Source organism: Chiloscyllium plagiosum, unplaced genomic scaffold (assembly GCF_037043375.1).
Source record: "Chiloscyllium plagiosum isolate Xiang-an unplaced genomic scaffold, Cpla_swu_hap1 HiC_scaffold_28, whole genome shotgun sequence".
Classification (NCBI taxonomy): Eukaryota; Metazoa; Chordata; class Chondrichthyes; order Orectolobiformes; family Hemiscylliidae; genus Chiloscyllium; species Chiloscyllium plagiosum.
The window spans coordinates 20,276,821-20,299,561 of record NW_028270166.1 but is presented as its reverse complement, the minus strand read 5'-3'; the positions used below and the strand labels follow the sequence as shown (position 1 = coordinate 20,299,561).

At 37.6% G+C, this 22,741-nt stretch overlaps 1 protein-coding gene and 1 pseudogene across 2 annotated transcripts in view; one reads left to right on the top strand and one right to left on the bottom strand.

Moving 5' to 3' along the window:
- The window catches only part of LOC122565355 (protein strawberry notch homolog 2-like), a 163,860-nt gene that overhangs the window by 49,467 nt on the left and 91,652 nt on the right, over nucleotides 1-22,741 (bottom strand). The window contains exons 5-12 of one of the 2 annotated variants that reach the window (XM_043721239.2): nucleotides 14,306-14,458; nucleotides 10,631-10,708; nucleotides 9,119-9,215; nucleotides 6,258-6,418; nucleotides 4,508-4,641; nucleotides 2,572-2,662; nucleotides 1,085-1,228; nucleotides 255-390 (exon numbers count right to left, since the gene is read on the bottom strand). In XM_043721239.2, the coding sequence (XP_043577174.1) occupies nucleotides 255-390; nucleotides 1,085-1,228; nucleotides 2,572-2,662; nucleotides 4,508-4,641; nucleotides 6,258-6,418; nucleotides 9,119-9,215; nucleotides 10,631-10,708; nucleotides 14,306-14,458 (994 nt within the window). The remainder of the gene's footprint in view (nucleotides 1-254; nucleotides 391-1,084; nucleotides 1,229-2,571; nucleotides 2,663-4,507; nucleotides 4,642-6,257; nucleotides 6,419-9,118; nucleotides 9,216-10,630; nucleotides 10,709-14,305; nucleotides 14,459-22,741) is intronic. The other variant, XM_043721240.2, reaches the window with a different exon arrangement.
- LOC122539232 (U6atac minor spliceosomal RNA) lies at nucleotides 8,606-8,705 on the top strand (annotated as a pseudogene).

Genomic DNA, 22,741 nt, shown 5'->3' with positions numbered 1-22,741 from the left:
TGTATGATGCTAATATATTATTAGTACCCAAACAATTGTAAGCCAAGTCAACATGGGATTATTGTAGATCTTTCTAAAACTGAGATAATGCCATTGCACAGATAACTATTTAAGAATGAAACAATATTGTCTTGTTGAAGATAATACTGAAGATTCTTGATATACTCATGCAATACACTCATACTAATACAGTTCTATTAGTATTAGCCGAGAATACACAAAATTAATGTTTTTTTTGGAGAAATAGATCATACCTGTGGCACTTGCATAAACAACTCGTGCAAATGGCAATCTGTTTTGCAGCTCTAAGACAGCCAGGCCTGTTTTGGTGGATTTGGTACTGCCATTCACACAGACATTTTTTGCTTTGTGACATTCATCAAATACAATCTACGGAGCAAAAACAGTCAAGGAAAATCCAAACGATGTGAAAATTTTATTTTGCAGTCAGAAAATAGAAGGAAAAGAGGATTTGCATTCTTTTAGCAACTTTTCATATATCTTAGAAAAGCTTCAAAACGCTATTAGTGAAACAATCTGAAGTGTTGTGATTAATGTTACATAGGTCCAAAGACAATGATACGAATGACCTTTTCTTTGAACAACATTAGAAGCCTATGCGTCGATGGGATTATAGCTGATGAAACCATGAGTTTACACCCTTTCATCTAAAAGTTTCTCCAAGAAACAATCTCGCAACAAAGTAGTAAATAATCAGAATTAATCAGATTTGTCTCCTGCCACCTGATTCTCCTAGCTTGAATCTATCAGATATCAGAGCACAAATAATCCATTGTAACATGTCTATCTTAAGGTTCACGCATCTTTGAAACATGAAAGGACTATTGATGTCACATGATCTAATATTCTTTAATTATACACAAGCTGTAGCATTCCAGAAAACAACTAATTGCAACACTTATTAATGGTGCGTGCAACTTATTGCAATTTGTCATCATTTTTGAAAGTTTAAAACAGTGAACTTTATTAATATTTCACAAGTCATTGAAAAAAAATTAAAACATCAATAGTGTGTTTCTTTAATGAAACTTAATCATTTATAAGTCTGATAATTAAAGGATACAACACCATCAAAGTGCTCCCCACACCAATCCAGAATCTGTTTTAGCCTTGTTCTGTGTTGACCACCAGCCTGACTTTCACCAATCAATGCAGAGTACGTTGCAAACAATACACCTTCAGAAGTAGCTGTATCACCATACTTTATCTGCAATAAATTACATAACAAAGCATAAAAAAAACAAATATTTGCAACTTACATAGTTCCTTCCACATCTTCAGAATGCTCTAATGGGGCTTTACTGTAAATTAAATATTTTGAAGTCTGTTGTTGTAATGCCAGAAATGAGGCAACTAATTTGCATGCAGTGGCTTTCCATAAAGAGCAACATTATGAAGGTCAGATTATTTATAGTAATAACGATCAAGGATTAAATATAGGACAGTACAATACAAATATCATTTCCTGTTTTTTTTGCAAAACAGGGATGTGGGATCTTTTATATGCATCTAAAGCAAGCAGACAGGGCCTCAGCTTAGTATCTTTCCAAAAGATGGCATCTCCACTAGTGCAGCATTGAGAGTACTGTATTTTCACATGAACCAAAATATCTCTGCTAAATCTGTGGAATGGGATTTGAACCTGAGACCTTCTGATATAGAAGCGACAAAGCTTCAAAACCATCACAGCTGACAATCTTGTCACCAATTTAAAAATCACACTTATGAACATAGATGTCACAATATAACATACTTTACAATATTGAGTACCTTCAGCTTAAATAGGTGCAAAGGGAGAGAGAAAGCAAATTAGAAACCCAGTCACGCTCGCTGATCTTTAACACCAGTTGTTGATCTGGTCAAGCGTTGCAAGGCATTTTTCTGTCCCTTAGGCCAGCATGAGATTAGATTAGATTCTCTTCGGCCCAACAAGCCCACACTGACCCTCTGAACAGTAATCAACCCCCTTCTGACTAATGCACCTAACATTATGGACAATTTAGCATGGACAATTCACCTGACCTGCACATCTTTGGACTGTGGGAGGAAACCGGAGCACCTGGAGGAAACCCACAGACATGGGGAGAATATGCAAACTGCACACAGACAGTCGCCCAAGGCTGAAATTGAACCTGGGACCCTGGCGCTGTGAGGCAGCAGTGCTGACCACTGAGCCACCCATATAAAGAGGGAAATTTTAATCTAACTTTCCTAATGGAAAATTGGCAGGATTGATTCAGATGGCCCTTTTATTCTGCACCTTATTTTACTTCTTGATGATGTCAAAGGAGCTTGAAATCAGACAGCGTACAAAGTGGGCAACAGATGGGTTCAATTAAAATTAGGCAGATTGCGTGTTTCGTAGATGAACTAAGGGCAGAACAACAAATTTAAAAAGCTATTTTGCAGTCAAAATAAAAAGACCTATTTCTAATGTTCCATAACTTATTTAATATCATGCGCTTTTAATTCAAAGCAGACTTGGAGCTATGATTTGGTATATTATACTGATCATAGATAAATAACCTTATGCTAGATTGCTCTTCATACCTTGTTGAGAGCATGCACTGGAATATTTGAAGCATCAATGTCTCTAAGATCCCGTTCAGCATCATATTTCAGGTCATTGGAGACACTAAACCTATAACATGATAATATTGAATCCAATTAACATGTAATTTGGATTAACAAGTACATTTCAACAGTACTTTTTAATTATTCAATATTTTTCTTAAAGCTCCATTTGTTATACAGCATTTTATTATTTACTTCCTATGCATCGATAGGTGCTGGAAGCACAGGAACAAGAGAAGATCATGCAGTCTATCAAAGTTAGATTTCAAACGATATTGTGTCACTAGCTACAGGTTATAACATACCTCTACGATTACAGTATTCCCTCAGTGGAATTATAAAAGGATGGGGTATTGAATGAATTAATGCCTTTAAAGAAATTACTGCAATTCTTTCCATTGCAAACACTTTTCTGAGTGATCTTGTATCACATCAATGTCTTAAATGAGGGGAGTAAAAGCTTGGTAAATAAATTTGCAGGTGACACCAAGATAGGTAATAAACCATGTTGTGAAAACGACAAGGAGACGCAGAGAGATATGGATCGATTTAGTGAGTGAACAAAATCTGGGAGATGGTATGTAATGTGAGAAAACGTGAAATGGTTCACTTTGGCAGGTAGAATAAAAAAAATCACTGCAGAATTCCAAAGTAGAGGGAAACTCTCTGTGGTAGTGCATGAGACACAAAATGTTAGCATGCAGAATACAGCATGTAATCAAGGCAGCTAATGGGATGCTATCCCTTTATTGAATCCTGAAGGAAAGATGCTATGTTTCAGTTGTACAATGCATTAATGAGACCACATCTTGAATACGGCGTGGTTTTTTGGTCTCCTTATTTAAGGATGAATGTAAATGCATCAGAGGTAGTTCAGAGAAGGATAACTTGGGTGATATGAGAATGAGTGGGTTGTGTAACAAGATAGATTGGACAGGCTGGCTAAGTTGCAATTGGAGTCAAAGTGTAGCGCTGGAAAAGCACAGCTGGTTAGGCAGCATCCAAGGCGCAGGAGAGTCGATGTTTCGAGCATAAGCACTTCCGTCGATGTTTCAAACTGTGGAAAAGTGAGGGTGACTTGATTAAAGTGCACAGGATCCTAAAGTTAAAAATCACACAACACCAGGTTATAGTCCAACAGGTTTAATTGGAAGCACACTAGCTTTCGGAGCGACGCTCCTTCATCAGGTGATTGTCAGACAATCACCTGATGAAGGAGCGTCGCTCCGAAAGCTAGTGTGCTTCCAATTAAACCTGTTGGACTATAACCTGGTGTTGTGTGATTTTTGACTTTGTACACCCCAGTCCAACATCGGCATCTCCAAATCAGGATCCTAAATGGTCTTGTCAAAGTGGACATGGAAAAGATATTTCCTCATGGGTTAGATCAGAACTAGTGGGCACTATTTAAAATTAGGATCTCTCTTACAGAACAGAGACAAGGAGAATTTTTTTCCTCTGAGAAGGTTGAGACACTTTGGAACTCTGCCCCAGAATGTATTAGGGTTGGGTCATTAGATATTTTTAGGACATAGGTAGATCGATTCTTGTTATGCAGGGATATTAAGGGTTCTCAGGACTAGATTGGAATTTGGAACTCAAAACACGAATAGATAAGCCAGATCAGATCTTAATGACTGGTAGAAAAGGATCAAAGGGCTAAGTGCCTACTTCAGCTCCTATTTCATATTAGTTCTGGTAATGCACACCGTGTTTAAACCACCCTCGAGTTCATATTGAGGTATTGTAAAGACAGGAAATGATTGACGCATTGGTTTAACTTGTACAGCTAAGCCAAAATAAATTTATAGGAGTCAGTTTAGGTCAAGGTAAAAGAATTCAAACCATTTTTATTTTCCAGAAACAAAGAAAGGTCTATTTTGCATACATATTCCAATTACATTATACTTACCACAATGACTTTTTCCTGCCCTTTATATAATTTTCATAAATAATACCAGCCACAGTTCTTCCCTTTCCAACACCAGCTCCATCACCAATGAGGAACCCTGCACGATGGTTATTTTCCAACAAGATTTCATGTTGCTAAACAGACATCAAAGAGAATACTAGATTTTTCCATTGCACAGTAACAACTTAAATGGTAGATACATGAGCATTTAAATACACCCTCCCAATGGCACAATGAATAAATGTACTACTAAATGTGATAGTGTTACACAGATGACTAGGTCCTAAGGTTCCTTCCTAGTGTAAATGAATTAACGGGTCTTGGTCAGGATAGCAATTAGGGTATTGCAATCTGGAGGAAAATAAGACAGTATTTTCACCCCATTGCTATCCAGTGACTTTAGAAATCATGCATGAGTGGAGGTTGAGTGTGACAGGATCAAGTTTGGCTATGATATTGCTGTGGTTGAATTGCCAGGCAAAACTCACAGTCACGGTGCACAAATGAGGATTGCCTACTTGGTCCAGGTACCAATGGGATGCGGGATCCCATATTAGTGCCTTCAGAGAAAGATGAGAAAAAGAGAGTAACTCTTCACAGAAAATACTGCATAATCGCTGCATTTTAATAAGCTTAATTTTAGAAATGATCATGAACTTCAATATATACTCCAGAATTTTTTTTTTATTGATTAAGTGAAAGTTAATGGCACCAGCAGGGTTACTGGCTTGCTTGATGCACCATTAGAAGAAAGGTGCGTAAGTCATGTTAACAAAGCTATACCCATAAAGTATCAGTGACTGAGTTTATTGAAGTCAGACTATCTCTTACTGTAATTAATTTTTGCACTCCTATCAGTTCCAATTGCAGTTTTAAAAAAAATACAGATGAAAAAGCACAGAGGTTCTTGGTGGTGGGGAATTGATCTTGCTGCCCAGATATCAAATTATTGTTGTGGATCACCACTACTTCAGAAGTGATCCAATTTTAATTTTCATTGAACCCAAGGTGCACAACAGTTTTATTAATGAGTAGCAAGCTTAAAAATTTGCCACTATAAGTCTTTTCAGCTGTGTTAATTTTGAATTGAGGTCCTGTAGCAAAGCATATTTTCTAAAATGTGAACAAAGACATTTGATATTTAAAATGAATTTCTTTTTTCCTATAGTTGGGAGTACCAATTCATTCTTCAACAACATGCTTTCATAGCTATTTTAATAATCTTCCTCAAAGCAAACATCGAGAATATTCTGTACAAAAGCCTGGAGTTGTGTAACAAAAACACTTATTGTTTTTGTTGACTGATTTAAGTCTTTTACATGAAGCATCAGTAGTAACCTCTCATTGACAACTTGTAAAATAGAATTAAAGTAGCTAATATGGGACCTGCAGCAGAAATAAGATGCTAGATTATTGGAAAAAGCCTAACTCACTCATTCATGCTCTTCAGGGAAAATAACTAATTAATCCTACATATGACTTTACTGGAACAATGCTTGACTCATAATTTAGTGGTTGCAAAAATATAGTAGCAACAAAGCAAAGAGAAGGGCCAGCACCTTCTTGGGACAACTTTGGGGTGGTATAGATGTAGTCTCATCAGGATCATCTATATACGGAGAACAATTACATAAATAATTGTGTTTGAATTACATTTTGGGAACTTAACAATTCATTGTCAATATAAAACCACAGCACATTCAGAACTCCCTTCCAGATAAGCCAAAGAAATGCACTAAATAAAACATACCTGACATGCATATATGATTGCTTCTAGTTGTAGTGCAGACAAAGAGCCATTTGAAATTGTAGCTTCAGGAAGGCAGAGTGTGTATCTGATATTCGGAGGAGGCACACTTGATAAAGTACTTGTTTCAACTACTTTGTCTGGATGGCTATTTCCAATTTTAGCTGCATATGAAAATATAGTTATTTCTATCTTCTATATAAACAGCTCTTCTAAAGCAAATAGCATTCAAATTCAAAAATATGCCAACTGAATAATAGGATAATTAAATATAAGCATCTGAGTTTATCTGATAATTTACTTCTGCACATTGAGTAAGTTCCTGCAAGTAGAAAAAGTGCCAATTAAGCACAAGTGTTGAGAGGATTCCAGAGAACAGGAAAATAATTGTTAAAGGCGTAATCACTGATGACAGTGTAAAGACACAGTGCTGGAGCACTAAGGCCAGCCTTTCAGACAGCTAACCTCCATACCTAGCAGATTTTCAGTGTTGGCAGACCCAACTCCTATTAACATTCACGTCCTTCACATTGAATCCCTCAAATCAAAATTAGGCTATGCCAGGTCAGAGATATACAGCACGGAAACAGACCCTTCAGTCCAACTCGTCCATGCCAATCAGATACCCTAAATAAATCTAGTCCCATTTGCCAGTATTTGGCCCATCTCCCTCTAAACCTTTCCTATTCATATACCCATCTAGATGTCTTTTAAATGTCGTAATTGCACCAGCCTCCATCATTTCATCTGGCAGCTCATTCCAAATACACACCACTCTTGGTGTGAGAGAGTTGTAAATGGCATCAAAGTCCGGATTGCACCCTGGGCATTTTCCTGATTCTATACAGGAGCAAACATCATTCATAGAGATCACAGAATTCCTGAAGTGTAGAAGCAGGTCGTTCAGCCCATCGAGTCCACAGTGACCCCCTGCGAACAGCGTCCCATTCAAACCCCACCCTCTACCCCTGTAATCCTGCATTAGCCATGGCTAATCCATCTCGTCTGCATATCCCTGGACACCATGGACAATTTAGCATGGTCGATCCACCTAACCTGAACATCTTTAGACTGTGGGAGGAAACTAGAACATCCCGAGGAAACCCACGCAGGCACAGGGAGAATGTGCAAAATCCACACAGTCGCCAGAGGCTGGAATTGAACCCGGGTCCTTGGTGCTGTGAGGCACCACTGAGTAACCATGCTGCCCTAGTTGAAGAGGATATTTAATGGAAAGCATAGGTGGATGTTATTTCTTATGTAGAAAAGAGCAAAATTGTGTAAAGGTTTTAAGGTAAATGAACCAAGGACAATAAAGATATCTGGAATGCCAACATGGCTCAAGAAGGAAAGTTATGCCAGATTCCAAATATCTTATAGCTAATGAGAGGTGGGAGTAAGGAAACTGTTGGAGAAAGCAAGTGTTGAGAAAATCAGGACAATAATTAGGTTCTGGTCACAGAAGGCAAGAGGCAGAGTGAAAACTGGTGATGTAACAGAAGACAATAGTACGTGACAGAAATTTGGACATGGGGTAGGAAGTTAAGATTAGAGCTGAACAATACATGAGATGCACACTTTTGGGTATTATTTTTAACTTGGGGCAGAACATTTGGTGAAGTACCTTAACTTTTATGGAAGTCAAAATAAAAAGATTCGCTATCATCAATATTAATTTGGAGATTTAATACTTCAACAGGTTTTAATAGCAAATAAAGTAATTACACCAAGTGACAACAGCCTTGACAGTAATGGAAAGTGGAATAAAGGTAAATACTATCCATGTAGAAATGGAAAAAGCTAACAATGTTTCTGGTGGATATTGCCTAAGGAAAAAAAATAAGAGAAGAGGAAAAAGGTTAAGGCCATTAGCTACTACAAGGGCTATGGGGATAAGGCAGGATACTGATTGTGGATGATCAGCCATGATCATAACGAATGGTGGTGCTGGCTTGAAGGGCCGAATTGCCTACTCCTGCACCTATTGTCTATTGTCCCTACTTCTGAATCAGAAGATCTGGGTTCAAGTCCATTTCAAATAATAAAATCCAGTTTGGTAAGCAATTGTTGCACCAAATGTAGTATCCTTCATGTGACAGGGAGAAAATGAATCATGGAATACCATTTAGGTGGATTAAGAAAGATTTGGTCAAGTAAGGGCAGTATAAAACAGTCATATAAAACAGTCACTGAGCATCTTAATGCATCATGGCAGTGTTCCTACTTGTGGTCAAGTGGTCAACAAGCAAGTTCTACCTCAGGCTGTAATGCCACAGAGAAGTGGTGTAATATGTCCATGTGGGTGATAAAAAAAATTTGAGAGACATTTTGCTAAGACTGCTGTCCTTTATGTGTTGCACGAAAGGAAAGGAGGTTAACTCTACAGGAGGATGGAAGTGACCTTACAACATAAACAGACAAGGCAGTACCAAGTGATGTCTAATATGTTATACCAAAAGCTGTGTAGAGATGGATAGAGCTCTTAGAGATAGTGGAATCAAGGGTTATGGGGATAAGGCAGGAACAGGATACTGATTGTGGATGATCAGCCATGGTGGTGGTGGCTTGAAGGGCCGAATGGCCTACTCATGCACCTATTGTCTATTGTCCCTACTTCTGAATCAGAAGATCTGGGTTCAAGTCCATGTAAATGTGTCAAAATAGGTCTTTACAGATTAACTAATAAAAACTTTAGTGATAGTTTTGTACAGAAATTACATTTCTGAACAGTTTAATTTCCTTACAAAATAAATTCCATGACTTTTAAAATATAGAATAGAGAGTTGGTGACCAAATATTTTAAGTACAAGTGCTTCACAAATCTATTATGAAAAATTTCCAAACAGAAATTTTTCATTACATACATTTGGAAGGTACATATTCTGCATATGTTTCTGCGTGGCCCAATTCTTCCGTCTCCTCATCATCAGCATCTTCTTCCTCTTCTGGTTGGGGTGGAGTCTGTTACAGCAACACAAGTGTTAGAGCCATTCAGATATGGAGAATCTACTGAGAAATGTATATTTTTTTCAATATAGGTCATGCTTTCAATCATTAGTTCACTGCCAGCTTTAACACATGAAGATCTTGTCAAACATTTCTATCATTCCAACTGTAACACTGGCAATATGGCATTTTAAATTACAAAATAAATCTCCAGGACAGGCAGGTAATAACATCCAAACATCAATCATCAAAAAACTGATGTGACTTTCTATTTTGAAACAACAAAATCCAATTTGGTAAGCAAACATGGATGAGTTTATGTTTGAGAAACTTCCAGCAAACAGTCTACATCATTTATAATATAAATGTCTGCTGTCACATTGTGCTTCCAAAAGGTGTAAAAATGTCCCTTCCTGTCTTCCAATGTTCTGAAAAAAATCTGATACAGTACACATTCCTTCCAAATTTGCTTGAAACATTGTAGAATAGGATCACTATTTTCATAAAGTGCTTCAGTTATATGAATTAAGTTACATAACAAATGTCATCAAATAAGACTAATGGACACCAAATTGTCAATAATATGACACAAAAAGTAACAAAATTATTTAAGAGTCCTCATTTGGATAACCTTGAACTAGGTCTAGGTATGCGTCAGGATTTGTGTAAAAAGTCTGTTATGTGCATCTAAGCCATGTATAAACTTTCATATATTTTCCAGATTTATTCTCAACAAGAAAAAAAATGCAGTGTTGGGGGGTAATAATCAAGTTCTAGGCATGAATTCTCCACGTGTCATGAAAGGCATTGAACTTAAAATATTTGAAAGAGATTTATTGAACTGTAGCTGCTTCTTTAAATTGCTATATTTTCATACCTCATTTTTTGAGATCCAAATTGCAGTTTAGTTCAATATATAATTTAACATTTCTCTACTTTTGCTTTAAATGGGTCTTTTACGTATTTTCTAAACTTTTGTTTGATTCTGGTTTCTAAACTTCCTTTTGCTTTAAGTATTAACACTTGAAAACCTACTTAGATCTGCTCCACATTTCTCAAGACTGTTGAAAATTCCAAAGGTATATCTGTACTAAGGTGGGATCAAACTAGTTCTGCTTTATTGCATTTAGAAGGGTAAAGTGCGATGCTCTACTCAGACTCAAACAAAAATGCAAGTTTAGCAAGGCCCTCGCATCTCATTTATAACAGTATAATAGGCACACTCAAGTCAGCAATCTGGCCAATTCTATGAAAAATTGATCACCAAGCAAAATCTAATCCAATCTTTATTAACAATTGCCTTCTATTATATTTTTAGAAACTGTGGCTAAATTTTGTTTTTAGCAAACTCAACCATTTCAAAGATTAACAAGAATTACATGCTATATTTCTGGAATGTGAATACTAACTACCGAGAGTAAAAGAAATACCTGAAAAGAGTGAGTCGGCCCATTATTGATTTGTAGATGATTTGAAAATGGCAGATTTAGTGGAAATGGATGTGCAAGCTGTAAAACAAACAGGCAGGAATGAGTTTTGTATTGGTACATCAAAACAATAACTCTCATACTCAAAAGCCATTTCATCTTTGAATTCCTTCCAAAAAAAAAGGGTAAGCAAGATCTCCAGATACTTAGGAGGAAAGAAGGATTATATGATTATCAGTTCAAAACTGGGTTGGTCTCTGCTCAGATATTCTTCTTGAATTTGTATTTTATCAAAACATTTTGCTCAAACTCTCAGAATGGCCTTGGATGGAGCAAGGATGAGAACGGATTCTGACACTTATAACCATTTTTCAGTAAAAGTGGTGCATTTACAAGAGGATATGAATAATCCTATGTCCTATAAGTGACTCTTAACATATATAAAACAATAAAATTATATTGTTTCTTTTGCATCCACTATATATCAAAGCAGGAATGTCCCCAACTTTCACTAGTGACAATAACAATGTGCAAACATCAGAAAGAAACAGACAGTAGGTCATCTGCTCACTAAGCCTACTCTACCATTTCATTATATTGTGGATGATGTGTATCATACTGCCACCGACATATCTCAGTTCCAAAGCCCTTAATCTCGTGTCCAACAAAAACCTAGCATTTTCATTTTTGAGATGTTTACAATGATAGAAATTTTCCACAAATTTTTGACAGAGTTCTGGATTTTCCCTACCATGGTGTAAATAAAGTGCTTATTATCCAAGAACAGCCCAGCCCTATTTCTCAGTTTATATCAGTTCCATTAATCACCTTAAATACCTCAATTAGATCATTCCTTAATCCTCTGTATTAAAGGGAATACCAAAAACACTTAGAAGTTAATCATTAAACCAACCCCCACAACATACATAAACACAAACTAAAACCTACATGCTGCTAGCTCAAACTCCAATCTCTAAAAATCAATAATTTTAAATTTATCTATAAATCATACACCTTACATCACGCAAGTTCCTCACAATTTTATAGGTTTCACTAAGATGATCTTTTCTAAACCTAAGTATCACTCAACCTACAGCGGCAGTGTCCATGCTTCTAAGTCAGAAGGTCTGAGTTAAAGCCCAACTTGTTCAAGAGGCCAGTCACAACATCTCGAGATGGTTGATTAAAAATATTTATTTCTCTGGCAATCAAAACTGTTTGTAATAACCTTGGTGTGATCTCACCAATGCTCTGTGGGGTTTCAGCAAAACTTTTGTATTTTAATTCACCATTCTCCTGGCAATAAAGATGAACATTCCTTCCTACTTATATAGCATATTAACCTTGTGTGTTTCATTTAAGTGGGCACCCAGATCCTTCTATCTCAGCAGTCACTTCTTTTAGATTAGATTAGATTACATTACATTACAGTGTGGAAACAGGCCCTTGCCCAACAAGTCCACATCGATCCGCCGAAGCGCAACCCACCAATCAAAATATAGATGTCAGGGTTCTGGAGGTATTTAAATGAGGCAAAACGTGGGGGATCATGCAGGAGTTTGGAGGGTAGACTTAAAACAGAAAACATTGTTGTTGAAATGCAACCTTTACCCCTAAAATGAGTAAAGCTTGCAGACGATCCTGAGTGGCAGCCAAAATATCTAGGCAATGCCAAGTTGCTAAAAACACATGGATTAAGCATCACATCATCTTGGACTTGAAGAACATCCTAGCCAATGGTCAGCTTACAATGAGCCTCAATGTGACAACATTGCACCCCAATTCTTGAAATACCTTTGCCCCTGTGCTCACACTTCGTTGAGCCAGTTCTACACAAAAATCAGCTCAAATACACTCTTGTAGATGTAGTATATGGTAAAAATCATTACTATTCCAAACTTTCAGAAAAGATTTCCCATGGGCAATCAACTACTGACTGATAGTTTGTGTACTTTAAAAACTTTGAGCGCATTACCTTGCAATGCATATCTCTGGAAGTAAAGACCATCTTTAAGGCTGACCATGGTAGTTTCCATAAGGGCTGCTGCACATGCAATCAAATTATGGTGCTTACCACCTACATCAAAAATGTCTTCCAAAAAAACATTTAGACAGACACTGGCTATCACACGTACCCATGACACTGACGGATTGGCTTGGTCCTAAAGTTGCTCAGGGTGCTTCCAACATGACTGGGAAAGTTGTTGAAGCACCCATTCACAACAGGAGAAAGTGAGGTCTGCAGATGCTGGAGATCAAAGTTGAAACTTTATTGCTGGAACAGCACAGCAGGTCAGGCAGCATCCAGGGAACAGGAGATTCGACGTTTCGGGCACAGGCCCTTCCTGAAGAAGGGCCTGTGCCCGAAACGTCGAATCTCCTGTTCCCTGGATGCTGCCTGACCTGCTGTGCTGTTCCAGCAATAAAGTTTCAACCCCATTCACAACAGTCAATTTACAGTCGACCTCAAAGAAGGCATAAGTGCATAGAGAAGACTTGTCAATAGACTACCATAGAAACTATCCCTCTGCTCTCTAAAGTACCTACTTAATCAAAATGGCACAAAGTTACAAAGGACTATTGCAGCAAATGTCGTCTCACATTGAATCCCTCTAAAATCATCTTCAGCACATTAGACCTCCACAATGCCAGTAGCAAAAAAAATTGTACATCTAAAATGATTGTTTGAGATTAAAATATGATCCCAACCCAAAAAAGGTGGGAATGACACTCGATAGGTCTTCACCTTCTGGGAACATTTGGGAAAAAAAACAAAGTCAAAAACAGAAACAACTTATTAACCGAATTTGCTGGATCCACATGGGTTGCTACTTCCACAATATTCTGGACGTCAGCATATACCCCATCACACTCTGCACCAGAGATCGGTGTATCTTTCTGGCATAAGTTATCACATACACATTTTGTTGATACTTGACTGAATGCAGCAATGTGCATTATAACTGGAACCCTCAAACCAACACCACCACCCTCCCTGGCCTCCTGTCCTCACAAGCAGTGTTCCTCCACACATCCGCCAATTGATGAAAACCCACAAGTTGGGTGAAACAATTGTGCTACACCTTACTGACACACTCCATTGTGACATGTTTGATCAACTTTCGGCCCACCTTCCATTCCAACGCTCCACACTGAACAACATTCCTGAGCAAATATTTCTCGTGAACATTTGCTGCAAAATGTCCGATGGGGTCAACTCATTATCTTTTGAGTCCACTAAAGGGCTATTACGGTTGATCCTAAAGTTGGCTTAAATTAGAGTTAGAAGTGACTGGGTAAGGATTTCTTCTCTACATTATGTTTTATGAAGAGCATTCTAAATTTGCTCCATGTGGATACTATCTGAGAACAGGTCTGGATGGGTGACATACCAAACTTGCCCTCTTCTGCCAGTTATGCTATCAAGTGTCTATTTTTAATACAGGGTCAGACATAGACTTCTCAATGAGGTTGCTTACGGACGTAAATCTGATCTTTGACAGAGATCTTTTTGCTGGTGTATTCCAGTGAATACCATTACACCGCTGTAACCATGAACTATTTAAAGCACTGCACAAATAAGTGTCAAAATGACCAAAAGTTTAAGCTGTTTTGAATTTTCAATGTTAGTAGTATTATCACTGCTATCAACAATCTGTGAAATATATCCAGACATACCCTTTCAATACAGACCTCTAAACTGGAATCTAGTCTTGAATCCCAAATACTTGGATTAAGAACATCCAGATTAAAATCCTCAGTATCAGCAATATCAGATAGTGATGGATCAGGTGATGAGAAAAGGGAATTATCATCCATACAATTGAAATCCTGCAAAACAGAGATGAAGAATCAATAAAAGAAAAAAATAAATATTGGAACACTTCTTGTTGAATGCTCAAACAAAACTTTTTAAAAGGCTTTTGGTGCTACAACTTTATATGGTAACACTATGAAACTTAAAAAGGTTATCTATAAATTACTACCATTAGTCAAGATTGCTGTCAAAAAATGTTTAAAGTCATACATTTTACTTTTAACACAATGCTTTCTCCGCAGGTTTAGAAATGTAATATATTTTCTCACGGAACAACGAACTTACAACATCCATGAAACTAATGTCAGAGTTCCAGAGAAGGAAGGGGTTTGACTGAACCATGTGAATATTGTTAAACACATGTAGACTTGAAGCAATTAACAGATTGGTTATTCAAAGTTGTTAATGTCAAATATCTAAACAATTATACTTCAGAGAATATAGCCAATTTCGAAACTTAGACCTTGATACTGATAGACATTTTCTAACCAATCAATCTGATCAGAAATGTTAGTCCACACCTCAGGAGTAGGTGGGGCTTGGACCCGAGCCTCCTGGCTCAGCAGTAGGAATTCTCCCACAGGACCATGAGAGTACCTTCGATTTCCATTGATGATTTGCTACTCAACAATAAGTATACATGTCTAGTAAGCATTCAGGTATCAAAACTCTACTGGCTGCAACTCGTCTTGAATAAACAATTGCCCGTAGTGTTAGGCGCATTTGTCAGAGGAAAATGGGACTGGGTGGGTTACTCTTCGGAGGGTTGGTGTGGACTTCTTGGGCCGAAAGGCGTGTTTCCACACAGTAGGGAATCTAATCTAATCTAATAAGTAGTTCATGACCAATGATTACTAATTGTTCCTGAAGATTTGGCATGAGCTAATTCACAGTCAACAGATTTACTGTAAACTAAATTAATTTTAATCTAGATACAAATTGTAGGCATGGCTAACCTCTACAATAGCTTGGCACTAAAAAACACAGAAAATTCTTTAGTATGGAAGTAAGGAAGGAACAAGGAGCTCCTTGGCATGTTAATGTCAGACAGGAGAAGTCCAGAACAGTCCTGGCAAATAGGACACAGCAAGACATGGTGTTGTGGACTGGGAACACAACCACCAAGGGTGAGCTGATCACTACAAGAGGTGTTGCAAATGGGGTTGGAGGAGTGCATTGTCTTGCTGAAATCCCACTACTGCATTAGTCACAGCATATATTAAAATAAAAGCTCGACACAGCAATTGACACATCTGATTATAGATGCTAATCTCTCCATTTAATAATACAAATCTGCCAGCCAGATTGCTTTAATGAACAAAGCTGATTTATAGAATTCAGAGAATCCTACCGTGTGGAAACAGGCCCTTTCGACCAACAAGTCCACATCAACCCACCCAGACCCATCTCCCCTACCCTATATTTACTCCTGACTAATGCACCTGACCTACTCAACAGCAGCAACAACCAACGGGAAGCCTGAACATGGAGCTGGCAAAAGGTTGGAGGGGGAGAGGCCTGGGGCTGAGAGGTGACCTTATGAGGGGTGACCTTATGAGGGGCATGGATAGGATAAATAGACAAAGTCTTTTCCCTGGGGTGGGGGAGTCCAGAACTACAGGGCATAAGTTTAAGGTGAGAGGGGAAAGATATAAAAGAAACCAAGTGGCAGCTTTTTCATGCAGAGGGTGGTGCATATATGGAATGAGCTGCCAGAAGTAGTGGTGGAGGCTAGTACAATATAGCATTTAAAAGGCATTTGGATGTGTTAATGAATAGGAAGGGTGTGGGAGGATAAAGGCTGGCAGGCAGGACTAGATTGGGTTGGGATATCTGGTCGGCATGGATGAGTTGGACCGAAGGGGTCTGCTTCTGTGCTGTACATCTCTATGACTCTATGATAATTCTGTATTTATCATACGTCACAATGCTTTACCTAACTGAGAAATTTGCAAAAGCAAGCATTGGACAATGATCCTGGAATTGGGTTCAGAAGAGATTTACCAGGATCTACATCCCTTATAAATTTACAAACTTCTATCTGGTCACCTCAACCTCCTATGCTCCAGTGAAAAATGTGCCAGCAATGGAAAGCACGGAAGGTTTGAGTTATAAATAGGCTGGATAGCTTGGGACTGTTTTCACTGGAGCATAGGTGGATGCGGTGACCTGATAGAAGTTTGTAAAATTATAAGGGGATAGATTTAATGGTTGTGGTCTTTTCCCTAGGATGAGGGATTTCAAAACTTGAGGACACATTTTTAAGGTGAGGGAAAAGAGATTTAAAAAAGACATGAGGCACAGTTTCTTTTTAAAACACAAGAGGGTGGTTCACACATGGAATGAACTTCCTGAGGAAGTGGTGGATGCGGGTACAAGTGCAATGTTTAAAAGACATTTAGATAGATACATGATTAGGAAAGGTTTAATGATATGAGACAGGTGGGACTAGTTTAGTTTGGGATTATGTTCACCATGGACTGGTTGGACTGAAAGGTTTCTTTCTGTATTGGTGACCTATAACTCTATGAGTAAGAATTTCTTTTCTCAGAGGTTGAGTGTCTTTGGAACTCTTTGCCACATGGAGCTGTACAGACAGAGTCCTTATGTACATTTAATGATGAGGTAGATTCTTGATCAGTTGGGAACTCAAGGGTTACAGGAAAAAAGGCTAGAAAGAGCACATTAGGAATACTGGATCAGCCACGATCCCATTAAATGGAGGTGCAGGTTAGAGGGGCCTCCTCCTGCTCCTATTTCTTATAGTCTTGTGATGAAACTCTCCAAATGAGGAGCACTGTTTTTACTGTTCGATTAATTCCATAAAGCTCAGAATAAAAATGTATTTTTAAAATCAAACAATACATCCAATGAGAAAAAAGGCACTAAACAAATGCAGCTCATTAATCCACATTCTAATCCACCTTGTTCATTACTCAATAACAGTAATTTCATGTTATCCTGAATTTGTCTCCATGAAATCATGGGTTCAAATATAGTTAATTATCTTAGAAATCTCATATCCATTCCAATAAAATAATGGAACAGCAGAGTAAACAGCCTGAAAGCAGAAGAATAAATGATGAGAGAGAGAAATACCATTGCAAAAACATCACAGGCTCTGTTACACCTGAGTGAGCTTGTGCTGTAAAATAGTGTACTGTTACTTAGTGTAAAAACATTCAACTGGCAGGGAATATTATACACTATGTTAAAACTGGTCTCAAATCCTATATTTGCCAAATTTAGCTTCCTGCTGCCCCTCAAAGTACAAGTCATACTTGTCATAAGAAATATCACAAGCAAATTGATGTATTTTTGCAATGATCTACTTGAGTGATGCACTTATTTACAATAAATGGGTACAACACTTGCTATTCATGTAGAATAAACCCCTCCATAATTCTGGAAAAAAATTCAAATTACCTGCATAATTGCATTTTAACTGGTTAAATATATTATGTTTGCCTGGCATGTCAATGTTATAATTGCAAATAACATATTTGTGCAGTTTAAAATAATCCAATGACTCAGATCAAGAGTAGTATACAATATTTGTGCCTGAATATGTGGTTTCCATACTGTCAGCTGTACACCCCTTTGCTTAGCAAGCTGTAAATTTTATTTCATGGTTATCTAAGAAAATCTATTTCCTTACTGTAAATGGATGATGCCCGCTAACCCATAAATTCTTTCAAAATAATGTGTGTATTCAAATGCACTGAACTCCCAAATATTTAATGTGCAGCAAGCTCAGTATTTGTTTCTGGCTGCTGCTATCTTTATTTTACATCACAATCACATGATTGGATAAGAAATACACAATGGAATAGAAGTGAATTTCGTGCAAACATCAGCCAAGTTTATCAGATATGAAACCAGTGGGCTGACAAAAGTAAGACAGATCCTAAAAGAAGTTTAAATTATATTGGAGTAAGACAAAAGCTGCACTTTTTCAAGCTTTAAATGGTTCAAAGGACCTTTTATAATATTTTTCATTGCTTACACCCTGCCCTACCACAATGGGGGTAGTTTCTCTTTTGCTGCATTTTGCTTTCTTTATTGTTCATCTCTTTCTCAACAGGTTTTTCCACACACACTTTTCTATTCCCTATATTTCTTTTGCTACTCTTTGACTGTTGTTCATGCTGTTCTGATATCTGTTTCTTATATTAACTAGGTTTCAACCACCCTCTCAATTGCACATAAAAAGTCCCTCGGCACAACTTGAACGAAAGGGCATCATCTCATATCCTGACTAACAGTTACTAACAATCAACTTTTAATAAACAACACAATGCATTTGACTCTCATTTACGTTATTGCTGTCTCTGGGACCTTGGAATGTTCAAATTCATTGTTGTAATACCTGACAATACAAAACTGGGTATATTTCAAAGGTACATAATCTGCTCGCTTTCTCCTGCCATCATACTTCTATGCCATTCTCATCTAATTTTGCTCAACTCTTTTTTTCTTACTTTTCAACTTCACTGTTTGCTTACTCTATTGCATTGATTATAGATTTACTTCCCCTCCACTTCAGTGGAGGGGAAGTAAATCAGTGATTCCAGCACATCATCTTGAACGTGTTGTGCTTTCAGCATTTTCTGACACCTCACTAGAGATTTTCTTTTGGACTCCAAAGTTGGAACTAAGAGCAGCACACAGCACATACTAGCAGCCGATGCTTATATCTTCAGATCACTAGATTGATTGTTACTTGACACAGTGAGGTTAATCAACTTGGACTGGTCAGAAATACAGTACATGTCCTCATGTTGAAAAAAAGCTCTCAGGAGGTCACAATAAATTTGTTACTGCAATGTGACCTATGAGTGAATATTTCCCTTTGCAGCCAAGGAAAAGTGCACCCTGCTGGTGAGTGGGGGTGATCCAACAGAACCAGGACAACAAAAGCTTACAAATTGTGCAAAGTTACTACTCCCATAAGTTCTCTATATTTCAAATGATCATTCTTCTCTATTCATTAGAAAGACCATTCTGAACTTGGGCTATTTTTCATCAGTCACATTTAAAAGAGAATAAATTTTTAAAAAGCTGAAAAAGAGCTAATGTCACTTTAAAGGCACAGAAAAATTAACTGATTCCTCCTGATGTAAAAATGAAACTAACAAATTTGAACTCTTATCTTGCAAACACGTGAATACATATGATTGCCAGTAAATATTTCTCAATATATGGGCAGGGCAACTATGTTGCGCAACACTTGTGCAGTGTGCCTGTACCGTAATTCTAGAAATATAAGATCCACTTGAAGTTAAAAGCGCACATTCTGCTAATGTATGAAAACAAATAAGACATATTAGAAAAACTGGGCATTACTTATTCCACTTTCACTGTGGTTAACACTGTTGCCTTAGAGTGCCAGGGACCAAGATTTAATTTCAACCTTGGGTGACTGTGTGGAATTTGCATGTCCTCCCATGTCTGTGCAGGTTTCCTCCGGGTGCTCCAGTTTTCTCCCATAGTCCAAACATGTACAGATTAAGTGGATTGGCTATGTTAGTTGCTCTGTAATATCCAGGGTTGTGCAGGCTAGATGGATTAGCCATGGTAAAATGTGGGGTTATGAGGATAGGGTGGGGAGTGGGTTTGGGTAGAATGGTCTTCGGAGGGTTGGTGAAGATACGATGGGCTGAATGGTCTCTATCTACATTTTAGGGATTCTATGATTCACTATTTGCCAATTTATGGTTATAGAACATGTACTGAATATGAAAAAAATCTTTCTGTACAGAAGAACTTCATTTTTAAAAAAATTTCCCATTTAAAACTCAGGGCAATTATAAAACCAGGTAAGAAAAAGAAACATAAAAATCATAGCTAATACAGTGGTAACAACTCACTATGACAGTCTTTTGCAATTGCTGAAGCTGTTAGAACACAATACAACTATTGTTTGACACAGCACAACCAACTGTTTTTGAACAGCTTTCACCATCAGCATGACCCTTAGCAGGCAACTGGTGCTGAACTGCTCTTCTCACTCGTACCACTGCTAGTTTTACATTCAATGGTACTTATGATAACTCACAGAAAGCCACAGGACTCGAGCATAATTCTGTAACCTTAAAGTTGAAGGCAACATAAAACAATGTTTAGTAAAAACACAGTAAAATGCCATTTGACTCATCATTTTGTGTTTTAAAATTCACTCATGGGATGTGGGCGACACTGACTGAGTGCACATTTATTGCCTGTCCCTTGTGGCCCTTGACATGGTAGTGTTAAGTTGCGTATATGCCGCAGTCCTTTGACAAAGCAATGTAAAACTAATTCTACTGCTACATCTCTACAGTCTGTATTTCCCTTTGCTTTAAATTGCAGCAACAAACTTCTTGCATAAATAATTCCTCTTGTCTCATAAGTGGCTTATTACTACTGCTGTCCAAAACAAAGGGAACAATCTTCCCCTACTAACATTAGCAAAAATTCTTCAGCATTTTAAAAACCTTGAATAAATTTAATCTTAGAACTCTGCTCCAACGGGGAAAAAAGTTCCCCCTATTTTTTCTTAGTATCATTCTAGTGAATCTATGGTTGGTCCTGGTGGCTTTAATGTCCTGGCAGAAGGCTGGTACTGCAAGTGAGTTACCAGAGTAACCGGTACACACTAAACACAATTATCACCATTTAACTATAGCTAAGATGTTTGTGGAAGAAGCCCTGCAAATTAAAAACAAAGAAGCAAAAACTTATTTGAAGTTTAGAGTGCAAAAGCATTTGTACATGCTGACATCAATTGTATACAGCAATAGTGAGGTCCTTGCATAAGTATAATGCTTATTACGAATGTAGTGAATACTGAAGAAACTTGCAGATGTGGCAGCATCTGCGCAAAGAGAAATACAGTTAACATTTCGAGTCTGGTGGGAGACCAGGTCTAGTGAGGAGTGGAGCTAGACTTGAGGTGGAAGTTTGCTGGAGCACATCCCTGAGAGTTGTTGAAATTAATTTTGGAAGCAGTTCTTGAGGCCTGTCCTCTGCATCACTTTACACTCCAAAGACCTTAGAACACCAAACATAAGAGTTTAACTGAAGGCTCCCATAGCAAATTAGGTAATTCGCACAAAATACAACAGTGGCTGTATTTCCCTCACAAAAACTTAACTTGCTTCCATCTTTGCACGTGTACCTGAATGCTATATAGATTGCCTGATTCTTTCACCAAGATTAGGGGGTGCCGAAAGAGTGTGGGAGTAACGATCCATTAGAATATGCTTTCATGTAACATTTTATTGGTGCTGACCTAAAAATGCTATTAAAAATCCAATAGAAGCACAGACAACAGTAGAATCAATCAATGTAATCTTAGGCACCACAGGTAAATGATTAAAGTGTTTTAGTTCTGTTCATGAAGCACTGTGGCAACAACACAAGGCGGCACGAATTCCTTATTGTACTTGTCTTGGCAGAAACAAAAATTTACACTTCACCTTCCTGAATTGCACGAATAGAGTTCTGTAAACCGTTCTGCTTTTAACCTGGTGAGATATGCAACTTGTGTCATATTGAGAATTTCTAAGTGCCCGCCTCCTCGTTATATCACCAATACTAGGACAAAATTGCTTCATAACTGGCTACAAACAAGTGTGTAAGAGTTGGGCAAATGGGAAGGCAGTTTTCACTTCTTACTGCCCCTAAAGCACACTTGCCCGCAAGCACCCGAGCATAACTAGTAATAGATTGGAGCACACAGATAAGTAAACATATTAGGAGATTTAAGTTGAAAATGCTATTAATTATCCAATTTTGTTTGAGAACATTAACAAAGAGTAATTAGGTTATCAAATTCAGCCACGCCAATCTTTCCAGAGTGTAGAAGTTAAAAACTCATTTAAACCTGTGTTTATCTAAGATCACCAGTAGTTTTCTGTATATACAATTGCTGAAGCAAGGTTATTTCAAGGTGATAATTTCTCAAACCAGTATCAAAATTTTAAGAATTTATTAACATAAAACATCATAATTCTATGTCATGTAGACTTCAAAATTAATTGCTGCTGAAATGTAATTTTAGGAGCACTTGGTACAGCATGCAAAGTTATGATTTTATTTTCAACAGGAGTTTCAAATAAGTAACGTTTCAAAATGCAAGAAGAAACAGGAACCTAGAATTCACTTTATAACCACTTTTAATAACACAGGCTTGGTTTTCAAATAAAACAAAATGCTTCATTTACCGACACTTGAGCTGAAAAATCAGTATAAACAGCACCATACAGACACTGTGTTTCAATGAAATACAACTCAAATCAATATCTCATAAATAT